Source organism: Musca domestica, unplaced genomic scaffold, assembly GCF_030504385.1.
Source record: "Musca domestica strain aabys unplaced genomic scaffold, Musca_domestica.polishedcontigs.V.1.1 12, whole genome shotgun sequence".
NCBI classification, from domain to species: Eukaryota; Metazoa; Arthropoda; class Insecta; order Diptera; family Muscidae; genus Musca; species Musca domestica.
In genome coordinates, this window is record NW_026712155.1 from 8,594,877 (window position 1) to 8,621,309 (window position 26,433).

Genomic DNA, 26,433 nt, shown 5'->3' on the forward strand with positions numbered 1-26,433 from the left:
CGGATATTCAAAATTTTGACCCATTAGTGGGGGAGGTACCAGAAGGAGTGGACCAATATATTCCATCTTCACACTAGATCTTGTGTTAGTAGAAATAATGGGATGTGTGAAATATGAAGAGAACCGGAAGCTTATTTCGGATTTTATAATCGTTGTGGTTATTCAAAACATTGACCCTTTGTGGGGGAGGTACCAGAAGGAATGGTCCGATCTCTACCATCATTATAACAGATCTTGTGTTGATGTAAATATTGATATGTGCCAAGTCTGAGGGTAATCGGATATTAATTTCCCGTTTTATGAGCTTCATGGATATTCAGAATGTTGACCCTTTTGAGGGGGGAGGTACTAGAAGGAGTGCACCGATATATTCCATCTTCGAACCAGACCTCGGGTTAATAAAAATATTGGGATGTGTGAAATTTGAAGACAATCAGACCCTTACATCACATTTTATAAGAGTCATAATTATTGAAAATGTTGACCATTTGTGGGGGAGGTACTTGATGAAGTGAACCGATAATGTATATTTCCGAATCTGACCTAATATTAATGGAAATATTGGGATTTGGAAAGTTGGAACAAAATTGGATCATCCTTTCTCTTTCTGTGCAGAAAAAATTTTTTTTGTTTTTGAAAATGTTGACCTTTTCTGGGGGAGTGGACCTTTTGTGGAAGAGTGGACCGATATTGCCCATCTTCGATCTCAATCTAAGTTGGAAAATAATATTACGATGTACCAAGTTTGGACCAAATCGGATACTCGCTTCGAGAGTTATCGTGCGCACCATCCAGACGGGCGGACGGACATCGCTAGATCTACTGCAAATGTCCTGCCAAATCCGTTGGCCCAAAGAGAATTATATGTTCAGGCAATAACAGAGCTTTCATGGCTTCTCCCGTGTTTTTCTCTGGATTTTTAGTTGCAGACCGATCAAGCTGCAATCATGGATTTGTTAGAGAAAGATCTTTTGGATTTTAAGAATTTTTTTTAAGTACCCAAGAACATGGTTTTGGAATATATGAACAGTTTACATATCTGCAAAAAATATATAGGCCCCTGACATGTAACCCCTCTAATCTATGCAACATTCTGAATTCTTTTAGTTCTAAGCTCCCACAAAAAAAAACAGCATACTTACTTAAAATTCTGGGCACTTGGCAAATGTGGCGACTGACTTTGGGACGGTGAATTGTTGTAGGGCGAATGATTGTTGCTGTCCGAGGTGACATGAGTGCGGGACATATTCAAACTCATATCGGGATTGGTAATGGTGACGGTGCGTGTCCCATTGGTGGTCATATCTTGTAATTCGCCATGATTTGTCGTTTGAGGATTTAGGGGCAAACCCAAGGTGGGCACCTGCGAGGGATACAAGGCACCGTTGGTAATCATTAGGGTACCGCTGCCCGGGGGAAGACCTGCAAAGCCAAAAAGATTACAAAATCAAATTCAATAAGAAATAGTTTGTCCTACTTACTTGGCAACTGGGTACGCATCGGACCAACACCATTATTCTTGGGCTTACGTTTGCGCTTTTGGATGCCCTCCTTTTTCATCGACAACGGACGGTTCATGCTGTGCAGCTTATAGTACAGGCCACAGGCGTTACAAACCGGATTGCCTTCGTTATTGCGCCGCCACAGTGTTGTGGAATTTGTGGAGCAGTTGGCACAGGTGACACCGGTCCGACGATTATTGGCATTATTGGTGGCGGCCGCTTTCGGTTTGGCTTGGCGTGGACCCATACGCACGGGCCGATAGGTTGGTGCACAACACGAGGGACAAAAAAACTTGTTACCCTCGCGTGCTATTGGCGAATGGCACTGCTCACATTTGGCTTCGGTGAGTGGCGTTTGGGGTAGCGTTGGATCATAGCTTCCAATGGGCGAGGCGGTGGACCACGAAGTTGGGGGTAAATTACCACCGGAATAATCCTCAACCACCTGTTGATGATAATTCTGGTTATTAGAATCAACAGAATGAGGTGTTTGGTGTTTATAGATTATATTGTTGGTGGTGCAGTTTTAACGTGGGTGGTGTGTGTGTGGAGGGGAAGAGAGAGAAGTAAAGGAAATTGATTTTTTGATGAGTATTTTGAATAGGTTTTCGCAAATTGTAATTATTTAATGGTGGTGGTCATGGCATCTTTGGAAAATCGATAAAGTTTAGATAACTCATTTCCCATAACCTGTACTTAATCTCTAGCTATCATTTGGAGGACCGATTTTTAAAGAATATTTTTTCAAGGACCCACAGGCAAATAGGCGTGAATTTTTAAAGATTTTTTTTCAAGGACCAACAGACCAATAGGCGTGGATTTTTTAAAGGATAGTTTTAGAAGGACCAATAGGCGTCGATTTTTCAAAGCATATTTTTTCAAGGACCAGCAGACCAATAGGCGTGGATTTTTAAAAAATATTTTTTCAAGGACCAACCAGGATATTGGCGTGGATTTTTTAAGAATTTTTATCAAGGACCAACAGGCGTCGATTTTTTAAAAAATATTTTTTCAAGGACCAACAGGCGTCGATTTTTTAAAAAATATTTTTTCAAGGACCAACAGGCGTCGATTTTTTAAAAAATATTATTTCAATGACCAACAGGCGTAGATTTTTTAAAAAATATTTTTTCAAGGACCAACAGGGATCGATTTTTTAAAAAATATTTTTTCAAGGACCAACAGGGGTCGATTTTTTAAAAAATATTTTTTCAAGGACCAAAAGGGGTCGATTTTTTAAAAAATATTTTTTCAAGGACCAACAGGAGTCGATTTTTTAAAAAGTATTTTTTCAAGGACCAACCAGGATATTGGCGTGGATTTTTTAAGAATTTTTTTCAAGAACCAACAGGCGTCGATTTTTTAAAGAATATCTTTTCAAGGACCAGCAGATCAATAGACGTGGATTTTTAAATTACATTTTTTCAAGGATCAACCAGGATATGACGTAGATTTTTTAAGAATTTTTTTTAAGGACCAACAGACTAATAGGCTTAGATTTTTTAAATAATATTTTTTCAAGGATCAACCTGGATATAGGCGTGGATTTTTAAAGGAATATTTTCTCAAGAACCAACCAGGATATAGGCGTGGATTTTTAAATAATATTTTTTTTTTTCAAGGATCAAACAGGATATTGGCCTGGATTTTTAAATAATATTTTTTTTAAGGATCAACCAGGACATTGTCGTGGGTTTTTAAACAAGATTTTTTCAAGGATCGACCAGGATATTGGCGTGGATTTTTAAATAATATTTTTTCAAGTATTTTTTCTAATTATACTTATAATATTTTGCATAAAATACTTACAAAGCTCATATTCTGATATTCCACCGCCGATGTTGACCACAGCGCCTGTTCGGGCACCGATGGATTGACCGTCTCATAGATATTCATTGGTTGATATGGACGCATCAAACTAAAATTTGGATCCTTATTCGAGATCAGTTGATTGGGCGCCGCCGTTGTTACGCTATAGACGGTGTTGTTCTGCGGCAACTGATAGGACGATGATGATGTGGCAAAGTTGATATAAGGCGAACTTCCCAAATCGGTGAAAGTCTTGCTCTCACTGACATGCCCACCACCACCGGCTGCATCGGCCACACTGGCATCATAGTACAGCGGTGGTGGTCCACTGCCATTATCGCCCAGGGCATTCGCATAGCGATTATCATCTTCAAAACGTAACGTCGAACCCAAATGGGCCGGATGGGGTAGAGAGTGCGGGCCGCTACTCGACAAATTGTGAGGATTTTGATGATGCAATGCCGACGATGGAATTACCAATGTCGATTCGGTATAGCTGCCATTTGGAGTGGGACATTGTTGATGATGTAAATGCTGTTGTTGCTGCTGCTGTTGCTGTCCAGCCGGATCGGAATTGACCGTATCTTTGTCAATCGATTCCAATTTTATGCCGGTTGGAGAGGTGGTAGCACAGATAGCCTGTTGGCCATTCTCTGTTGTGGTGTACGTGTAAATGGTGGCATTGGCTGGATGTTGGTGATGTTCGTCGTTACGTGGAGCCATCTGTACATAATCGCTGGGCGAGGGCAGGCGTTGTTGATATTCTTGAACAGTTTCCGGTTGTTCGCCGTCACGGTGTTCATTGACTCTGGAAAAGGATATGGCGGAGGTTGGAATATAAAATTAGATTTCGGAAAATGTTGAATGTCAAATTAAAAAGGTAAGGCTCGGGAATGCTATAGAGTCAAAATGTGGACATTCGGTCAAAATATCAAATAACAGCCTGTCATAAAGCCAAATTAAGATTTCAGTCTTCTTGAAGTGATCCAAAGTTGTCTTCCTTCCATGACCAGCAGACCAATAAGCCTGAATTGTTTCAAGGATATGGTCGTGACTTTTTGAAGAATATTTATTCAAGGATCAACCAGGATATAGTCGAGGATTTTTAAAGATTAGTTTTTCTTGGACCAACAGACCAATAGGCGTGTAATTTTAAAGAATATTTTTTCAAGGACCAACAGACCAATAGGCGTGGATTTTTAAAGATTTTTTTTCAAGGACCAAGAGACTAATATTCGTGGATTTTAAAGAATATTTTTTTAAGGACCAATAATCGTGAATTTTTAAAGAATATTTTTGCAAGGGCCAACAGACCCATTAAACGTGGATTTTTAAAGAATATTTTTTCAAGGACCAACAGACCAATAGGCGTGGATTTTTTAAGAATATTTTTTAAGGACCAATAATCGTGGGTTTTTAAAGAATATTTTTTCAAGGACCAACAGACCAATAGGCGTGGATTTTTAATGAATATTTTTTAAGGACCAATAATCGTGGATTTTTAAAGAATATTTTTTCAAGGACCAACAGACCAATAGGCATGGATTTTTAAAGAATATTTTTTAAGGACCAATAATAGTGGATTTTTAAAGAATATTTTTTCAAGGACCAACAGACCAATAGGCATGGATTTTTAAAGAATATTTTTTAAGGACCAATAATAGTGGATTTTTAAAGAATATTTTTTCAAGGACCAACAGACCAATAGGCATGGATTTTTAAAGAATATTTTTTAAGGACCAATAATAGTGGATTTTTAAAGAATATTTTTTCAAGGACCAACAGACCAATAGGCATGGATTTTTAAAGAATATTTTTTAAGGACCAATAATAGTGGATTTTTAAAGAATATTTTTGCAAGGGCCAACAGACCCATTAAACGTGGATTTTTAAAGAATATTTTTTCAAGGACCAACAGACCAATAGGCGTGGATTTTTAAAGAATATTTTTTCAAGGACCAACAGACCAATAGGCGTGGATTTTTAAAGAATATTTTTTCAAGGACCAACAGACCAATAGGCGTGGATTTTTAAAGAATATTTTTGCAAGGACCTATTAAACGTGGATTTTTAAAGAATATTTTTTCAAGGACCAACAGACCAATAGGCGTGGATTTTTAAAGAATATTTTTGCAAGGACCTATTAAACGTGGATTTTTAAAGAATATTTTTTCAAGGACCAACAGACCAATAGGCGTGGATTTTTAAAGCATATTTTTTCAAGGGCCAACAGACCTATTAAACGCGGATTTTTAAAGAATATTTTTTCAAGGACCAACACACCAATAGTCAAGGATTTTTAAAGAATATTTTTGCAAGGACCTATTAAACGTGGATTTTTAAAAATATTTTTTCAAGGACCAACAGACCAAGGGCGCGGATTTTTAAAGAATAATTTTTCTAGGACCAACAGACCTATTAAACGCGGATTTTTAAAGAATATTTTTTCAAGGTCCAATAGACCAATAAGCGTGGATTTTTTAAAATTTTTTTTCAAGGATCAATAGACCTTTTAAACGCGGATTTTTAAAGAATATTTTTTCAAGGACCAATAGACCAATAAGCGTGGATTTTTTAAGATTTTTTTTCAAGGATCAATAGACCTTTTAAACGCGGATTTTTGAAGAATATTTTTTCAAGGACCAATAGACCAATAAGCTTGGATTTTTTAAGATTTTTTTTCAAGGACCAATAGACAAATAAGCGTGTATTTTCAAGGATTTTTTTCAAGGACCAATAGACCAATAATCGTGGATTTTTAAATAATTTTTTTTCAAGAACCAATAATCGTAGATTTTTAAAAAATATATTTTCAAGGACCAATAGACCAATAAGCGTGGATTTTTAAAGAATAGTTTTTCAAGGACCAATGGACCAATACATTTGGAGTTTTGAAGAATATTTTTTCAAGGACCAACAGCGTGGATTTTTGCAGATTATTTTAAAGGACAGACAGCGTGGATATTTGAAGAATATTTTTCAAGGATCAATAGACTAGTAAGCGTGGATTTTTAAAGAATATTTTTTTAAGGAACAACGGACGAATAAATTTGGGGTTTTAAGATTATTTTATCAAGGACCAACTGCTTGGATTTTTAAACAATATTTTTTCAAGGACCAACGGACGAATAAGTTTAGAGTTTTAAGGATATTTTATCAAGGACCAACAGCGTGGATTTTTAAGGATTATTATTCAAGGACCAACGTGGATTTTTTAAGAATATTTTTCAAGTACCCAGAGCGGGGATTTTTGAAGAATATTTTTAATTTTCAAGAGTTAATTTTTTATGAATATTTTTTTAAAGGTTGAAATATCGATTTCACGGTTTTTACCGAAAGAAAGGAAAGTTTACATTTGACTGATAGTCTTTAAAATAACTTATAATCATTCATCGTTTTCGGACTTACAGTTCTCCACTTGTGGTCAGGATTCTTCGATGAGCTGGCCTTTGGATGGTTACGAAAGTCTCTGGGCCAGGATGTCCTCCTGGCTGGGGCTGCTGCTGTTGTTGGGGTTGATTATTTTGCGAAGCCTGTATAACGGCATTGATCGGTTGAGTCTGCTGGGTATGAATAATTGTTGTAGTATTTGGTTGTTGTTGCTGCTGCTGTTGGGGTGAGGGTTGATGTTGTTGTTGCTGCTGCTGCTGTTGATGTTGACTGGGATTGTTGGTGGTCAATTGGTGAGGCTGGATTTGCTGCTGTTGAGACTGTTGTTGCTGTTGTTGTTGGGCATCCACTTGATTTTGTTTCTCCAGATTTTGGCCCGGTACCACTGCTGCTGTTGTTGTTGTATTGCTGTGATTCAAAAGCTCTTGTCCATTGATTTCAGTTTTGATTTTCGTCAACAATTGTTGTTGCGGTTTTTCCAAGGCCTGTAAATGATGTTGTTGCTGCTGCTGCTGTTGGTGATGTTGCTGATGTTGTTGTTGTTGTTGTTGCTGCTGCTGTTGATTGTGTTGCTGCAATTGTTGCTGTTGCGTTTGTGGTTCCATCTGCAATGAGTTGTCAAATGAAAATGATTGAGAATGATTTTAGTTTTCAGTCTCTTTTAGATCACTGAGGTGTCGGAATTTGTTTTGCCCGAACCCAAGCCTGACTTTTTTCTGAATGAGTGTAAAAATATTTTGCTAGTTCCGGTCTGGAAAAAAAAGAGGCGAACTTGTAAGGTTGGTTTTGTCATTCTTTTTATGTTTTTGTTTGTCTCTCCCCGCCATGTGCCAAACATTTCACCTTTCAACACCTACCACTTTTATGAGGTTCCGTCACATTTCCGTTGAGGTACTTCTTCCTCTTTGCTGCGCATATAACACATGCCAATATTGGCCTGCTTGGCTATTTTCAAAGTAAAAGTGTTAAAACACACAAAAGATTAAGAAAGAAGTGTGGCAATAAAGACGACTTTAAGACACCCTTCGGATTGGTTACTCCTTGAACCATGAGGAGATCTCAATGTTTTCAACTCTACGTTAAATTGAAAGGTTTTCAAGATGGAGATATGAATGGTCCGGCTAACACCCCACCCCTTCTGGCGGTCTTCTATACACAGTAGACCTTCTGGAGGTCTTCTGTACACAGCAGACCTTCTGGAGATGTTCAATATACAGTAGATCTTCTGAAGATTTTCTATACACAGAAGATCTTCTGGAGGTCTTCTATACGCAGAAGACCTTCTGGAGGTCTTCTATACACAGAAGACCTTCTGGACGTCTTTTATACACAGAGGACCTTCTGGAGGTCTTCTATACACAAAAGACCTTCTGGAGGTCTTCTATACACAAAAGACCGTCTGGAGGTCTTCTATACACAGAAGACTTTATCGAGGTCTTCTATACCTAGAAGACCTTTTCGAGGTCTGCTTTACACAGAAGACCTTGTGGAGGTCTTCTATGCACAAAAGACCTTCTCGAGACTCTATATACACAGAAGATCTTCTGGAGGTTTTCTATACTTTTGGAGGTCTTCTATACACAGAAAGTCGTCTGGAGGACTTCCATACACAAAAGACTTTCTCGTGGTCTTCTATATTTAGAAGACCTTCTCGAGGTCTTCTATAAACAAAATACCTTCTCGAGGTCTTCTCCACACAGAAGACCTTCTGAAAGTCTTCTATACATAGAAGACCTTCTGGAGGTCTTCTATACACAGAAGACCTTCTCGAAGTCTTCTACACAAAAGACCTTATTGAGTTATTTAACCCATAGAAGACCTTGTGGAGGTCTTCAACCCACAGAAGACCTTCTGGAGGTCTTCTACCCACAGAAGACCTTCTGAAAGTCTTCTATACATAGAAGACCTTCTATACACTGAAGACCTTCTCGGGGTGTTCTACACACAAAATACCTTATTGAGGTATTTTATCCACAAAAGACCTCCTGGAGGTCTTCTATACCTAGAAGACCTTCTTGAGACCTTCTATACACAGAAGAGCTTCTCAAGGTGTTTTTTCTGTCGTTTTTTTTTTTGTTTTTTTACTTCTCTATAGCTCCTTTATTATGTTTTGGTGCCCGAATACGGTGGGGTCTTTTGGGACCCATGTCACACATGTGTTCCCTCCACAACCCTCAACATAAGAGCCCTCTATAGAGTGCATTCAAATTGAGCTCTGGCCGCAATACATCAAAGAACACAACTGGGGCCCACAACGAAGAGCACAACAACAATGTCAATACAACAAACCAAAAAAAAAAACAGTCAAAAACCTCAAATAACACACAAAAATCTCAAAACAACCACAACTACAACATTTAAAACCAACAACGCCTAGTTGGCTCAAACTGGGTCTCAACACGCGTCATGTGTCAACAAATAAAAACAATGTTAAAACTTCATTTAAAAAAAAAAAAAACTATTCTAGAGCAACAGAGGAAATTGTCAGCAAACATTGCCAGAGTTGTAAATAAGAAAACGTCATATTCTCGGTGATTTCCACCACCCCCGCCATTATGGCATACCAACAAATAAAGGAACTCCAAAATCAGACACCCACTTTGGTATGATTTAAAGAAAAAAATGGTTTCTTGTAAATTAGTTTTTTTTTCTTTACCACATTTCTTTTCTTTTGATTTAAATGCGCTTTTGTTGTAAGTCGCTCTTTTGTTCTCTTCGTTATTGACATTCTTTGTTCCTTTTCGGTTTTTGATATTTCCATCATAACATTACAACATGATCTACAAACATTGTATATTTGTCGACATGGTTTTGTTTTATTTGTGTTCTAGTTCTGGGTAAAAAGAGAATAAGAAATAGAATTTACTAAGCGTACTTCATATGAGTATGTGCCAAGTTCTCCGACAAAACATCATTTTAGGGAGATGACCTTAAAGACGGAAATATTCTGCATCAAATTCATCACTATAAGTCGCCAAAGAAAAGAAATCTCTATTCCATTATATATCAAAAAGTATTTGCTTTAATTTTACCAAAAAATAAAGACCAAAATATTTCCTAATTGTTTGATACATTTTTCTCCCATCTTATTTCGATTTGGTGCATCAAAGTAACATAAAACTAAGTTTTAGACACAAAGTCTCAAAAGAAGAAATATTCTGCACTACATTTCAATATAAGTCTCTGAATAAAATGAATATGTCGGTATAATAGGTTTTAGAAAAAAAAACATTCGAAATCTGCCTACATTCCGGGTTTTTATAAATATTGAAAACACATTTAAAAGGCGTAGTTCATATAAGTAAGTGCCAAATTCTTCTACAAAACATCATTTTAGAGAGATGACCTTAAAGACAGAAATATTCTGCATCAAATTTCACTATAAGTCGCCGAAGAAAAAAATTCCTACTTCCATTACATATCAAAAAATATTTGCTTCAATCTTAACAAAAAATATAGAAGAAAATATTTCCTACTTTTTTTACATTTTTCTCCCATCTTATTTCGAGTCGATACATCAAAGTAATATAAAACTAAGTTTTATACCCGAACTGTCAAAAGAAGAAATATCCTACACAAAATTACACTGGCAGTCTCCGAATAAAATATATGTCTCGGTATAATAGTTTTTAAGAAAATCTCATTTCAATTTTGCCAAAGAAACGAAAATATTTCATAAATTTTTAATGGATTTTTCTACGGTCTTTTTTCAAGTTGATGCTCTTAAGTAACACAAAAGTTCATTTTAGGCAAAAATTGTCAAAAAAGGAAATAATCTACATCAAATTTCAGTAGAAGTTCCAAAATGATTCACATGTCTACATTTCAAGGTTTCTAAGAAAATTACCTTCGAATTTTATAGATTTCAAATGAAAAAGAAGCGAAAAGTAAATAAGCGACTTGATCGAAATCCGTGTCGCAGTGGCCGAAAAATGGCTCGTGAGCTGAACACATCGTAATATTTCATTCGGCAAATATTGAAAAATGAACTCGGGATAAAACCATTGAAATTCCAAAAAGTGCAAGAATTTATGCCATGTTTACGTTAGAACTTTTTGTAGGGTTAACCTACTTAGAGAGGATTTATTTGAAGTAAAAGTAATAGATATGACAATTTAAATCCAAATCCAGTGGGTTAACCCTCATATATATAAACGTACTATTACACCGCTCTCCGCTCGTATTAATCGACCGTGACATCAGAATAAATGCCGAATATTATCGGGAAAATATTCTGGTAGTTGTATTAAAGCCTTGGCCACTCAAATATTTTGGCCGAAGACCTTCTACATTTCAACAGAAATCGGCACCCTCGCATTCAGAACGCGCCACCCAAGAATGGTTACAAAATGATGTTCCGTTGGACTATTGTGTCTGGAGTACATATTTTGGAAAGCAAGGTTGGCACTAAAAAATACCAAAGTGTCGATCAGCTCAAGCAAGAGCTTCGCGGAGAATTGTCCAAAATACCGCAGAGCCACATTTGGGCAATTGAAGGCAATAATTCGTGCCAAGGGTGACCAATTCGGACAAATCTAAACTTATTCTAAAATTTGATGCTATTTTCGACATTTTTTGCTTTCATTCAATAAAATTAAAAAAAAGAAAATTAAAAATTATGGCGTTTTATATATATGTATATATATTTTTTTTGTCTAGCCATATGGCTGAGGGTATCGAAAAAATTTTCCTATTGTTATCATTTTTATATCGCCGAAGACATTATACAGGGTGAGATAAAAAGAACTGCAACAAAGTCAAACGTCATAATTTTGAAATAAATTTTATTTTTAAATTTCATTGAATGAAGAAAAAAATGTCGGAAATAACATCAAATTTTAGAATAAGTTTAGATTTGTTCGAATTGGTCACCTTTGGCACGAATTATGTCCTTCAAACGGCCAAGGAAACCGTTACACGCTGCCCGAATGTTACTCTGAGGTATTTTGGCCCATTCCCGGCGAACGTTTGCTTGAGGTGATCGACACTTTGGTATTTCCTGTTATTTCCTCAGAAATGACAGCAGTCTGAAGTTGGTTGCAGTTTTTTTCATCTCTTCCTGTATACCCTCTAGAGCCATATGGCTGAGGGTAGAAAAATTATATACCAAAAATGTCTGAATTTTCAAAATTCTTTAGATAACGGACGAACTATGGAAAGTGGTAACAATTAGGGTTGACGGAACTACTGAACTGGGGGGAACTAAATTAACTTCTTGTTCTTCTTAAGGGAGGAATTGATACGTATCCGCTCTCTGAGCTACATTGTCCAACTCCAGAGTAAGTTCAATTAAAACCATTGAACTATTGCAAAAATTGTCGATTGCTATCAATCATCGTAGAAGGCTACGATACAAAAAATTCCTACTAGTTCCGTTTTGTGAATTCAAGTTCAAAGTACACGGCATTATTTTGACAGCTATTTAACAATGACCTCACATAGTTGTAAACACATTAACAAAAAAAAAGCCGCTAAGTGTGAATCATTTCCTTAAAAAAACCAAATCGATTTCTATTTTTTTTATTTTTCATTTTAACGAAAATCGATGATTAATTGTAGAGTAAACAAAGGAAACCCAAGCAACCATTGACATGTTAAACAAAATATTTGAGTTATGAAGCATGCCCAGAATTATTGAAAAATCGATTTGTTGCAAAAAAGAAAAAAAAAAAACATTTATGGAAATTCCCTTTAAAAAAACAGACAACTACGACACAAATTGCAACAGCGAACAAACATAAATTCCATTATCATTTGCAAGGCAGCAAGTGACAGACAACAGAAAACGATAACGAAATGCAACCGATAATGTAAATTGTTGATCGATAACAAACAAGTCAAGAGATTAGAGAGCGAGAGACAAGGAAACCAAAAAAAAAAAAAAAAACAGAACTGTGCGCGGTTAGTTTAAATGGTAGTTATGTTAACACTTTTGTGACAATTGTTTAGTTTTGGGGTTTTGTTTTTTGTGTTTGTCTCTTGGTTGGTTAAGAGGGGGGTGGGGGGAATGCAAATCCCAACAACGAAATTGTAAATTCATTTTCGTTTTCGAGTAAATAATTGTTTATCAACATTATCTGTCTTTATCTTCCAGTGCTCCTCTAGGGTTATCGATCTGTAAACAGTACTACTGGTTGCCTGTTTCGACTGGCTTGGTATCTTTAAGAAGAAGAAGAAGAACCCCTCCCGCGCTCCTCTGTGGTGACACCTTTACGTTAGTTGGCGTATGGCGTAACAAACGTGCCGGAATTCGTTGATATTGTATCTCATTGCTGTTTTTTTTTACTGATTTGATATTTTTCAACTTATCTCACGTGAGTTAAGGTTTTATCTACAAATGCTTCCAATCTCTGCATGGAACAGGTTTCCAGTTTGATATTTGTTTATGAAAAAAAATGACACAATTTCATTGGAGGCCGGAATAAACTCCAATATCTTATCCGTGCGGGAAAACTTTCATTTTCAATATTTGCAATATTTGCCTTTGTTAACAGAAAATTTTAATCGGTGACATTGAAAAGTAGTAGTGGGGGGAGACTTTTTTGATAAAAAAAGAAAAATAAGAAACGGAACACAACATATTTTGGAAATATGACTCATGACTGAAGCAAAAAACAAGCATTTCAGGCTGAATAATCCAGACTATTATTGCAGAGCATACAGCAGGAATCAAGACAGCTTTATATTACAATGTTTTTAAGAAGGAAACAAGTAAAAAAGGCAGCTAAAATCGACCGGGCCGAAATTGTAACACCCTCCACCATTTGAAAGGAACTTGGAAAATTTCAACAAATTCCGAAAAATAAATTTTTTTGAATAAAACCAAAAAAAATCCGAAACAGCATCAAATTTTAGAATGAGTTTAGATTTGTTCGAATTTGTCACCATTGGCACGAATTGTGGCCTTCGAAAACCTAATGAAACCGTCACACGCTACCCGAATGTTGCCCTGCGGTATTTTGGACCAATCCCGGCGAAGCGCTTGCTTGAGGTGATCGACACTTTGGTATTTTTTAGTGCCAACCTTGTTTTTTAAAATACTCCAGACACAATAGTCCAACGAATTGGTATCCGGAAATTTGGCCATTGTGCGCTGGAAATGAGGCGAGGAACCTCATTTTGTAACCATTCTTGGGTGGCGCGTGCTGAGTCCTGTTGGAATGTCCAAGGTCTGCGTCCAAAATGTTTGCATTCCCAAAGCTTTAATACACTCCACAGAATATTTTCGCTGAGTCCTATTGGAATGTCCAAGGTCTGCGGCCAATATGTTTGCGTGCCCAAGGCTTTAATACACCCTCCAGAATATTTTCGCAATAATATTCGGCATTTATTCTGCTGTCACGGTCGATTTATACGAGCGGAGAGCGACCGTCGTCTGTTATGGCGGCCCACACCATCACCATGGCCGGCGCTTGCGTGCTGGTGGTCAACCGAAGGTGCATATTTTGAGCTGAGCTCTTTGGCAAGTAAACACGATCATTTCATGTGTTTACCAACTGCAGGACAACGAATTTTTTCTCATCGGAGAAAACCAAATTCGGCAGTTCACCACTTTCGGCCAAGCGAAGCAACTCTTTAGCTCTTTTGAGTCTATTTTCTTTCTTCGGTTGCGGTGTAAGTTTATGCACTTTTTGCAATTTCAATGGCTTTACTCCGAGCTTATTTTTCAATGTTTGCCGAATGGAACATTGCGATATGTTGATCTTACGAGCCATTTTTCGGCCACTGCGACGCGGGTTTGGATCAACTCGCTTCTTTATTTTTCGAACCATTTCTGCTGATGTTGTTGCTTTCTTCCGTCCACTTCCTTGACGTCGGACTACGCTACCAGTATCACTGTAACGAGCGATGGTGTGCTCGTTAATATAATTTAATAATTTAACAGCTGTCGGACGAGTGGCTTAGAAATGACAGCAGTCTGAATTTGGTTGCAGTTTTTTCATCTCACCTTTGACGGGAAATTAGTCCCATGTTTCTTTCCCTAAAAGGGAACAGTTACAAATTTCTCGAAGAAGTGGCTCCCAAATGAAGACAATTTTTAAATAATGTTACTAATCTAAGCTCATTGATGTGACATATCATTCGACTTAAAAAAGGAAAAGGGGAGATTCCATCTAAAATCTTTAACTCCAGCGTAAAAAATTATTCAATGTTGCCATTTAAGAAGTGGCACCCAAATGACAACACTACCTCACATTAACTCTCAAAGTCATTGATGAAAAATGGCTCCCGGTTAAAAACCAAAAAAGTAAAAAACCTATGTTCGGCCGGGCCGAACTTTGAATACCCTCCACCATTTGGAAGGAACTTGGCAATTTTCAAAGAAAAAAAAAACCGTTAAAAATTCTGTTAAATCTTAAAACTACCGAATGTAGCTATAGCTATACTAAAACGTGGACCTGCAAAGACAATTTTCTGTCATAGGCTGTAGTATCCATTACGAACTTCAAATACCAAATTTGAAACAATTCCGGTGAATAATGTCGCTAAAATCATCAAAGTACCGAATATCGGGAGGTACCGTTATATGGGGGCTATACCAAAACGTTCACCTACATGGCCCATTTTTCAATACCAAAAGTCCTGCAGACACAATATATATTTGAGTAAAATTTTATTAACCTACTTCAAGAATATATATATATATATATACTTTGTGGGGTCTAAAATGTATATTTCGGGATGTTACAAACGGAAGGGCAAACTAAATATACCCTTCATACTATGGTGTAGGTTATAAAAAGGGCCTTCTTCTTTAACAATTTGTTATATTTTAAAATGGCGCCCAATGTAAATAAAGACATATTTCATATATATATATTTGTATGTGACGACATGTTTTCAAGGTCCTGAAAGAGTCTATCAGTACAGCCTAAATTTTACAATTTGCTTCTTTTTTAAAGGCGGCTTTATCCTTGTTCTCTACTGAATAATTTCCAATTGCCCCAAAATTTCCACTTTTCATTCATAACTCAAGATCCTTTCTAACATCCATACACTACCCGAAGATATCAGCTCACAGAAGAATGTGCCATCCTTTGAATATCCTTTATCTACAACACTTTCATCTTTTCGTCAAGGTGATAATATTGTCAAATTGATAAGGGCAATAATTTACGGCGTTTTTTCCAGTTGTCCAATTCCACTGCTGTTTTCTTTTTCATGAATGAATGAGTGGAACTGTCCGTCAGCCTTTTGCGTATCTACCGGACATTTGATGTAGTTATCAACACATTGCTGGTAATGAGCCTAGGCTAATGGATTTGGGCGACATTATTTTCTAAACATGACCTTTTTTTCTACTCTCTCCCGTCTCTTCCTTCCTATGGACAATACCATGTGTTTTTTGTTTTCTCTGGGTTCTGTTTTTTTTTCGTTCTCGTTTTTTGGTGGTGTGACTTTGTGTGTGACACATTTTTAATTGACCATTGTCGTTGTTGTTTTATTTAGTTCTTTTTTGATCTCCTGTCTGTTTTTGTTGTTGATCGATGGAAATTCCATTTGCGTGTCATTTGAGAGGAACAAAAAAAAAAGGAATTTTGACGCCACTCTACCGATGCGGATCTTCGTTAACTGCCCATAAAGATAATGGATCTTTCAGCTTTTATTTATTTTTTTTTTTTGTTGCTGTTAAGAGTTCAATTTGTTGTTGTTGTTGTGCATTCATTGTAGTTTGTATATCCAGTTTGCCGGTGCGTTTTTGTTGTTGTTTTTGTCTTTGTTATGAGTTTTATCCATTATTTTTTGTATTTAAAGTTTTCTTTTTTTTGCTGTCGTTGTCTCTGATGTCCAAAATTGATTTGCCTTTTTTTTAATTTGCTTGAGATTTCCTACTCCTCATTTGTTTTAATTCTGAATTTTTATTGCTGATTTATAGTTTAATGGGCTTTCAGAATTGTTAACGGTTCAAGTTTTGTGTGGTATTTAATGATAGCATGAATCATAGGTGTGGGGGGTTATATTAAATGGAGTAGATTTGTAGACAATTTTATATTAGGATTGATTTTAAAAGGGCAATAGCGTAATTGAGTTTTAATGCGTCTCAAAATTATGTATTTTTATACCCTCCACCATAGTATGGAGGGTATATTAAGTTTGTCATTCCGTTTGTAACACCTCGAAATACACATTTTAGACCCCAAATAGTATATATATTCTTGATCAGCATAAAATTCTATTAGCGATATCCGTCCGTCTGTGGAAATCACTATAGCTTCCGCTCAAATGTATATTATGTCTGCAGGACTTTTGGTATTTAAAATGGGTCATGTAAGTTTTGGCATAGACCCCATAAAATGGCAACTACCTATTTTCGGTATTTAGGGGATTTAAGCGACATTATTCACCGGAATTATTTCAAATGTAATATTTGAAGTTCGTGATGGAAACTACAGCCTATGACAGAAACTTGTTTGTGGAAGTTCACGTCTTCGTACCTCCCGATATTTGGTATTTTGATGATTTTAGCGACATTATTCGCCGGAATTATTTCAAATGTAGTATTTGAAGTTCGTAATGGAAACTACAGCCTATGACAGAAAATTGTCTGTGCAGGTTCACGTCTTAGTATAGCCCCCATATAATGGTACCTTCCGATATACGGTATTTTTATGATTTTAGCGACATTATTCACCGGAATTGTTTACAATTTGGTATTTGAAGTTCGCAGTGGATATTACAGCCTATGGCAGAAAATTGCTGTGCTGGTCCACGTTTTGGTATAGCCCCCATATTATGGTATGGTTTGATGATTTTAGCAATATTATTCACCGAATGTTTCTTTTCGCATTTGAATATTGTAATGGCTTATGACAAAAGTTGCCTTTTCAGGTCCACGTTGTCGTATAGACCCTAATATAATGGCTACATTCTCTATTTTTAAGATTTTAACAGATTTTTAATGGATTTTATTATTATTATTATTATTATTATTATTATTATTATTATTATTATTATTATTATTATTATTATTATTATTATTATTATTATTATTATTATTATTATTATTATTATTATTATTATTTTTTTATTTGTTTATTTATTTATTTATTTTTTTTTTTTTGAAAATTTCCAAACTCTTTTCAGATGGTGGAGGGTATTAAAAGTTCTTGCTTAAAATTATATTTTATATAAAGGTCCATTAATGTGAATTAGATCCCAATTCAAAAGTAAGTTTGAAGGTATATTTCATGTAAAATCTATAATTTTTTCAAAATGGCGCCCAACGTAAATTAAGTCAGAGATCATATATGGAGGAAATGGCCTGTTTAAATCCTTTGAAGGTCCAAGCCGCATTTTCTAGCCGAAGATGCTGTAATGTGATAATTTGTAATCGTGTTGGTTAGAACATCTTCTCGCAAAATTACTTAATGTTGATATTGGAAAAGTGGCGCCCAAATGAATATCCTATTTAAAATATCTTGCATTCTCCAAGTTCATTGATGTGAAATGGCTTCTGATTAACGGTATGAAGAGGGGATATCTGCACTATTTTCAAAATAGCGCCAAGCGTATGAAGGTAACGAAGAATCTTACATGTTTTAAAAGTCCCGTCAATTAATGAACACCAAAGGAATGGAAGATAAGATGAAATGGTTCCCGTCCAGTTTTTTTCCGATAATCCTTCAAAAACAATTTTCAAAATGTCTAATTTGTAAGTAAGCACAAACTAATCCTAAAACACATCAACAGTTTTGTTTCTACTTGTCCTGCAAATAATATTCTAAATCGCGCCCAACATATGCAAGTAACGAAGCATTTTACGTGTTTTTCCGATTTACGGAAGACAAAGAGCAGATATTACAATAAGGGCATGCCAAAGCAATAGAAGATAAAATTATATGGTTCTCATCAAATTTTTTGCCCGATAATCGTTCAAAAATATTCTCAAAGAAAAAAATCCATTATTGGAGCTCTAATAGTCCTTTAAAAGTTATTCTTTAAAAAATTCTAGCTATTTTTTTTAGTTTTTCTTCTATCAATGAATTTTCATTCTCCAATTATCTACAGCTAACAGTTGGCCTTAGGAGATAGGAACATTAGACACGCGCCCTTTCCATCCAAGCCATATATAAAATTATATGGTTCTCATCAAATTTTTTGCCCGATAATCGTTCAAAAATATTCTCAAAGAAAAAAATCCATTATTGGAGCTCTAATAGTCCTTTAAAAGTTATTCTTTAAAAAATTCTAGCTATTTTTTTTAGTTTTTCTTCTATCAATGAATTTTCATTCTCCAATTATCTACAGCTAACAGTTGGCCTTAGGAGATAGGAACATTAGACACGCGCCCTTTCCATCCAAGCCAGCAATTCTGTGGCGGCACTTAAATGACACTTTCATTTCATTGCCTTTCGCTGGCGCAGAGAATGAAAGACACAACTTTTTTATTATTGTTGTCATTTTTTGTTTTTTTTTTTTTCATTCCCAGCCGACTCAAAATAAAGGTGAATCTGTTGTTGTGCCCATTCAATATTAAATGGCTGTTGCCCTACACTCCCTTATGTGTGTGTGGGTTTAAGACGATATTAATTTCTTATCGATTTAGTTCGTTTTATTCTTATTTTCATCAATTTGGGTCTTTTGTCTAATTGCTAGAGCCGCCGCCGCCATCGCTCCATCCCTGTGACAATGATAGCCCAAACCTTAGTTTGTTTGGTGGGTGTTTTTTTTACACTTGGTTTCTTCAAAGGCCATAAAACCCCATTGTATGGTTTTCAATACTTTTTCAGTGTCTGTTTTTTGTTTTAATTTTTTTATTAGTTTTTCTCTCCACACCCTGCCTTGAGTTTCCCTCTCCTCATTGGCCAATTGCAAAGCATGTTTTTTTGGGAGGATTTTCTCGGTGTGTGTGTGTGTGCTTGTGTTTGTTACGGCTTCATTTTGTCCGGTTTGTCATTTCGTTTATAATTTATGACTTTTATTACGTGCTAAAGTCTTATTAACTCATTTAAGACTGTAATTAAATTATTTCGAGTTTCATTATTTTTCCGCTGAATTTGGCCAGCGGCAGACACAGGCAGTGGCATGTGGGAAAAACAAACTTATGTTGGCTATACATACATATACATATATATGTGTGAACGCTGCGGGGCAGTATCTTAACGTAAAGAAGTGATAATTTAATTATTTTGATAGTTGATAAGACCAGGGTGATGGACAGGCCGGCAGACGGACAGATGGGTAGACAGACTAATGAAAAATAAATGGTACTACCATTCAGTTTTTTTATTTACATTTTGGAAACAAAATATTTTTGGGTAATATTTTTTTGTCATTTATTTGCATGGAACCCCTTTACAAAGAAAAGAGACTTATTAAGGGAAATAAATATTAAGTAAATTGAAGTAAGTGTGAATGTCTTAGAACTGAATGGAAACTAAACAGAATAGGCCGGCAGGACTAACTTTTTAACAATCTTGGTCATTGTTTATTTTTCAAATATTTCAAAAGTTACAGAATCGACCTACACTTTCTAATTTGTCTAACGTTGACGCCTAAAAAATCATTTCTGTTCAAAATCACAAAAATTCCAATATAAATCTATTTGTGGGGTATCATATAGCCTGTCCTTGCTGCTTTAAGAATATATTTAATATTCGCGGGAAAAATAATGGACTTCACTTAATTTAAAAAAAAATCGTGGAAAAAATGTTTTTATTTATTTATTTATTTTTATTATTTATTTATCTTTTTTTTTTTTTTTTTTTTTTTTTTTGAAGAACTTTACAATACTTCGCCTCCAAATTTATAATTACAGCAAAATTCTTGTATCTTAAGAAAGTAGAGCTAAAAAAGAAGACATTTGTATCTGAGTTTTGAAATTTCACATCGCAAGTTAATCTAAATTGAGGGGGAAAGTTCCCCCTCACTAATTTTTTTTTTTTTTTTTGAAATCTTCCGCCTTTGATACCTTGGAGTCCTTGCATTTGTCTTTGGCAATATTACAGATAATAATACAAGGATTATTTTGAAAAATGTTAACCGCGAGTCACCAAAGAAGTCTTTGGGTTTTTTTTTTTTTTTTTTGAAAAAAAAAAAAACGTAAAACGTAATTTTCACTTCTAATATACAGATTTCCATTGTAATTTTCTTATAAAACTATTATACCTAGATATATGGTTTATTCTAGAATTCATAGTGAAATTTTATATAAAAGATTTTTTCTTTTGACACTTTCTACCTTAATCGAAGTTTTGTCTCACATTCATATCTCAACTCGTAAAAATGCCAAGAAGGAATTGATAGACAATTTTGGAAATATTTTCTTTATTTTTTTGGCGTTGATGCAATTATTTTCATGATATATAATGGAAATATAAATTTCGTATCTTTGGTGAATCATAGTGAAATTCGGTGTGCAATAAATCTTCCTTTGATACTTTCTCCCAAAACAGATGTTTTAAGGGAGATTTTGACTAATATTGGAATCGTGTTTAGTTTGGAAGTAAAAGACGTGAACACATAATTTTCACTTGTTATATGTATATTTCGTATGTAATTTTCTTAACACCTGTATAACCTAGATATATACTTTATTCTGAGATTTATAGTGAAATATTGCATAGAATATTTCGTCTTTTTACACCATCCTCCTAAAACGGAGATTTGTGTTACTTTCTTGCCTCAATTCGAAAAAAAGGCAAGGATAAATTAAAAAAAATGAACTTTCTTTCCAATTTTTTGGCTACGTTTATGAAAATATTTTCATGATATATAATGGAAATAGAGATTTATTTTCTTTGGTGACTCATAGTGAAATTCTCTGTACAATAAATCTTCCTTTGATACTTTCTCCCAAAACGGATGTTTTAAGGGAGATTTTGACTAATATTGAAAACGTTATTAGTTTGGCAGTAAAAGACGTAAAAACATAATTTGCACTTGTTATATGTATATTTCGAATATAATTTTCTTAAAACCTGTATAACCTAGATATATAGTTTATTATGAGATTTATAGTGAAATTTTGTGTAGAATATTTCATCTTTTGACACTTTCTGCTCAAAATGAAATTGTATGTTATTTTCATGCCTTAATTCAAAAAAAAGTCCAAGGAAAAATTTATAAAAAAAATTGCAATTTTTTTCCATTTTTTTGGCTACGTTCATGAATATATTTTCACGATATATAATGGAAATAGAGATTTATTTTCTTTGGTGGCCCATAGTGAAATTCATTGTACAATAAATCTTCCTTTGATACCTTCTCCAAAAACTGATGTTTTAAGGGAGATTTTGACTCGTGTTTAATTTGAAACGTGTTTAATTGGCAGTTAAAACCGAGAAAAAATGTAAAAAAATATGCATCAACGATATGCAAGAATTTTTTCATAATACACAATGAAAATAATAGTTTCTTCTCTTTGATAATTCGAATGAAGAATATTTTTGTCTTTGACCTCATCCTTCTAAAATTATATTTTCTAGGAGAAATTTCCCAAAAACTCACATGAATTATAGTTTTAACCCCAAAAAATATGATTTTTATGAATTTCATGCGCGTAGGTAAGTTAAAGACTTTTTAATGTAGTCTGCGATCTAAAAAAAATTTGCAGATTATTTTGACTTGCTACGATCGCATTTAAAGGGAGTTTTCAACCATGTTTCGAAAAAAATGACCAAAAGTACCCATTTGGTGACTGGATTGTGGGTGAATATTTTCTACCAAAAATAGTCCACGTATTGTTATCAGTAATATTGCCTTAATATTTATAATCCGAATATTCCAAAAAATTATGAAGACTGGGTAACTTGCCTCCTCCATTTTTATGAAATATATAAATACAGGCTGAGATTAAAAACTGCAACCAACTTCAGACTGCTGTAATTTCAAAGCCACTCGTCCGACAGCTGTTAAAATTATTCCAGTGACAGCTCATTCTCTTGTTTACAAGCGTACAAAAGCATTTTGGTGAGAATTTTCCAGATAAAAAGTTATTCGTGATGGAATTCAAGCGTGATAGTGTGATTTCTTTATATTTGGCTGGAAAACCACAAGTGGCTATCGTTAAAGCAACCCGGCATTTAAATGTGAAAAAATCTTTTGTGTCTCGTACCATCGCTCGTTACCGTGATACTGGTAGCATCAAGGAATTGGACGGAAGAAAACAGCTGCAACATCAGCAGAAATGGTTCAAAAAGTAAGGAAGCGACTTGATCGAAACACGCGTCACAGTGGCCGAAAAATGGCTCGTGAGCTGAACATATCGCAATATTCCATTCCACAAATATTGAAAAATGAGCTCGGAGTAAAGCCATTGAAATTCCAAAAAGTGCAAAAACTTACACCGCAACAGAAACAACAGAAAATAGTCTCAAAAGAGCCAAAGTGTTGCTTCACTTGGCCGAAAGTGGTGAACTGCCGAATTTGGTTTTCTCCGTCCCCGATGAGAAAACATTCGTTGTCCAGCAGTTTGTAAGCAATCAAAATGATCGTGTTTACTTGCCAAAGAGGTCAGCTGAAAATGTGCACCTTCGGTTGGCCACCAGATCTTAAGCGCCGGCCATGGTGATGCTTTGGGCCACCATAACAGCCAATGGTCGCTCTCCGCTCGTATTAATCGACCGTGGCATCAGAATAAATACCGAATATTATAGCGAAAATATTTTTGAGGGTGTATTAAAGCCTTGGGCACGCAATCATTTTGGCCGCAGACCTTGAGCATTCCAACAGGACTCAGCACCATCGCACTCACGAACACGCGCCACCCAAGACATTTTGGACACCCAAACATTTTGGCCGCAGACCTTGGACACTCCAACAGGACTCATGAACACGTGGACTCACGAACACGCGCCACCTAACAATTGTTACGAAATGAGGTTCCTCTCTTCATTTCCGTATACCAATCCATTGGATTATTGTGTCTGGAGTGTTTTGGAAAGCAAGATTGGCACAAAAAAATACCAAAGTGTCGATCACCTCAAGCAAGCGCTTCGCCGGGAATGGGCCAAAATACCGCAGAGAAACATTCGGGCAGCGTGTGACTGTCTGACATTGGCCCTTTGAAGACCATAATTCGTGCCAAAGTTGACCAATTCGAACAAATCTAAAGTTATTCTAAAATTTGATGCCATTTTCCATATTTTTTGCTTTCATTCAATAAAATGTAAAAAAAATATTATAAAGATTTTGGCGTCTGACTCTGCGGCATTTTTTTATCTCACCCTGTATTGTTATCAGTAATATTGCTGAAGACACTTTATACCAAAAAGGCAAGGATTCCAAGGAATCTTAATCGAATATTACAAAAAAATATTAAGACTGGGTTATTTGCCTCCCCTATTTTTCATTTTTATCAAATTAGAAAACCCGCATAAATTTGAGGTAAAAACTGCTCGTATTTAAAAATGTTATTTCATTTAATTTTTTCCTCATTCGAAGTAATGATGAGGCCAACTGTCGTCGGCTTTTGTTTTCAAAATACAATTCTGTATATAAAAATATTACTGCTTTTGAGGAAAATATTCGTCTGCAGTGTTGAAATGTAAAATTCTATTTTCTCCTTCTCGAATGGATTTCACGCCAGAAGACTTTTGACAACAAGAGAAGATTGAAACCTAAATTCACCTCCGTTGTGACCTTATAAAATACATTTTGCCAAATCATGTTTATGTTATTTTTTCAATATTTTTTTTAATTTTTATTAAAATTTGAAAATTGAATTTTATTCCAATGTATTTATACCAAAAATGAAATTGCGACGGCAAAAATTTGAGTTTTGGGAAAATTATTCATTTATTTTTTTATTGTCACTTTGATTAAAATAATTGTTATTTATGAGTTATAGGGTTTTTTTAATGTTTTTATTTTGATACATGATTCCTATTGTTTTTTTTTTTTTTTTTTTTTTTTTGTATATCAACCAATATTATTATTTTTTATCATTTTTTCTTCTGGCAAGATATGTAATCTCCGAAAGATAATTCACTTTTCGCATTTTGTTTATTTTTGTTGGGGTTCCAATTTTATTATTTTTTTGTTTTTTTCCTTTTTCCAAAATTTACCTTAAGTTGCATTGTGGCTGAACTTAAAATACTGCTGCTATCACAAACCATAGATTTCAGTATTTGCATAAAAATTCACTTAGAGGGGCGGGCGGGCACTGGTGCAATTCTAGATAAAATTTCCAAAAAAGTATGTTTTTTTTTAAATTTTTATGGATTTTTCTTAAAAATCCCTGCACGACATAAATTTGTTTTTTTTTAACATTAATTTTTTTCAGTTTTCAATCTGGAAATTGATTTCTCAAGACGCGCGTCGACACATTACGTTTCTTTGACACCTATTCCGATTATTATTCCTCTGATGTGTGTGTCAAAAACCACGGATCGCGAGGAGGATCTCATTAACCACTGAGCGGTGACGATGGTAATTGTGGTTTGTGATGGGTACTAACACCGATAGCGACACCGATACCCTAACTGGATGTTCTACAGTTACAGTTTCATGGACTTTTCTTTTTGCCCCTGTATGGGTGAGCAGAGCACTATATGACAAATTATACCAACAACAACCACAACACCTAAAAAAGTTGGTACCCCAGACCTGTGGTTAACCTGAACAATTGGGAAAAAAAGCGGGAAATGGGAAAAAAGAAACAAAACACTCAAAGCCCCAGAATCGGCATATGTGTGTGAATTATGATTTATTTACCCAGTACCAACAGAACAGAGGTACACACACACACACATGGATAACCAGACAGAGGCACCCACCAACACCACCACCATGACAAATATTGGCGGTCTGCGCTACACCTTTGCCAAGTAGAATTTTGTAACACCAACAATGTCGAGGATGAGGGAGGGAGATCCACAAAAGGCAAGTGGGTCTTCACATAGCTCGGTGTATGAGTACGTTCAATTGAGTGTAGTAGTATATCTGTGTATGGGTGTTATTATATCGGTGTTATCTTATCGCTTTGTTTTCAAAAAAAGCGATAAGCAAGCCAATGATTGGTATTGCTCGGCATTTAAGTTACTGCAACACAAGCAGCCAATGTATGATGATTTTGTTTTTCGTTTGCCTATATGTTGTTGTTGTTGCCTAAACCAACACAGGGCCACCATCCATCCATATGTGCTGTACTTGTGTGTGTGTGTGTATATTTGATAGGGACTGCTGCTGCTGATAACCATCGGTGTGCAACAAATTGCGCATGCGTGTTCAGTTTTATTCCATACCAAATTTTCGTTTGTGTTACCTTTGTGCTTGTTTTGTATATGACAACTATGTAACCACACATGTAGAGGTACGTGCATATCCGCAGTTTTGATACACCCGAAGAAATTGTGTTCGTTCATTTCGGAGAAGAAGGAATAAATTGATTTTTCATAGAAGGAATTCGGCCGTCAAATATACAGAGTGAGATAAACAAAACTGCAACAAAATCAAACGCCATAATTTTTACATTTTTACCCTCCACCATTCTATGGAGGGTATATTAACTTTGTCATTTCGTTTGTAACTCATCGAAATATTTATAATAGACCCTACAAAGTATATATATTCGGGATCAGCGTAAAATTCTACGACGATCTAGTGATGTCCGCCTGTCTGTTGTAATCACGCTATTTTTCGAACGAATTCATATAGATGGCTAAAATTTTGATTAGTGGAACATTATTCACCGGAATTGTAACAAATTTCGTATTTAAAGTTCGTAATGGTTACTACAGCCTATGACAAACAAATTCGTATATAGGTTCACGTTTTCGTATATCCCCCA

At 35.4% G+C, this 26,433-nt stretch overlaps 1 protein-coding gene across 2 annotated transcripts in view; it reads right to left on the minus strand.

Moving 5' to 3' along the window:
- LOC101887533 (box A-binding factor) overlaps positions 1–25,226 on the minus strand; it is a 28,012-nt gene extending 2,786 nt beyond the window's left edge. Inside the window, exons 1-5 of one of the 2 annotated variants that reach the window (XM_059118180.1) lie at positions 24,710–25,226; positions 6,720–7,306; positions 3,312–4,119; positions 1,482–1,962; positions 1,143–1,422 (exon numbers count right to left, since the gene is read on the minus strand). In XM_059118180.1, coding sequence (XP_058974163.1) covers positions 1,143–1,422; positions 1,482–1,962; positions 3,312–4,119; positions 6,720–7,306; positions 24,710–24,778 — 2,225 coding nt within the window. In that variant the 5' untranslated portion in view covers positions 24,779–25,226. The remainder of the gene's footprint in view (positions 1–1,142; positions 1,423–1,481; positions 1,963–3,311; positions 4,120–6,719; positions 7,307–24,709) is intronic. The other variant, XM_059118181.1, reaches the window with a different exon arrangement.
- Between the last annotated feature and the right edge of the window lie 1,207 nt (positions 25,227–26,433).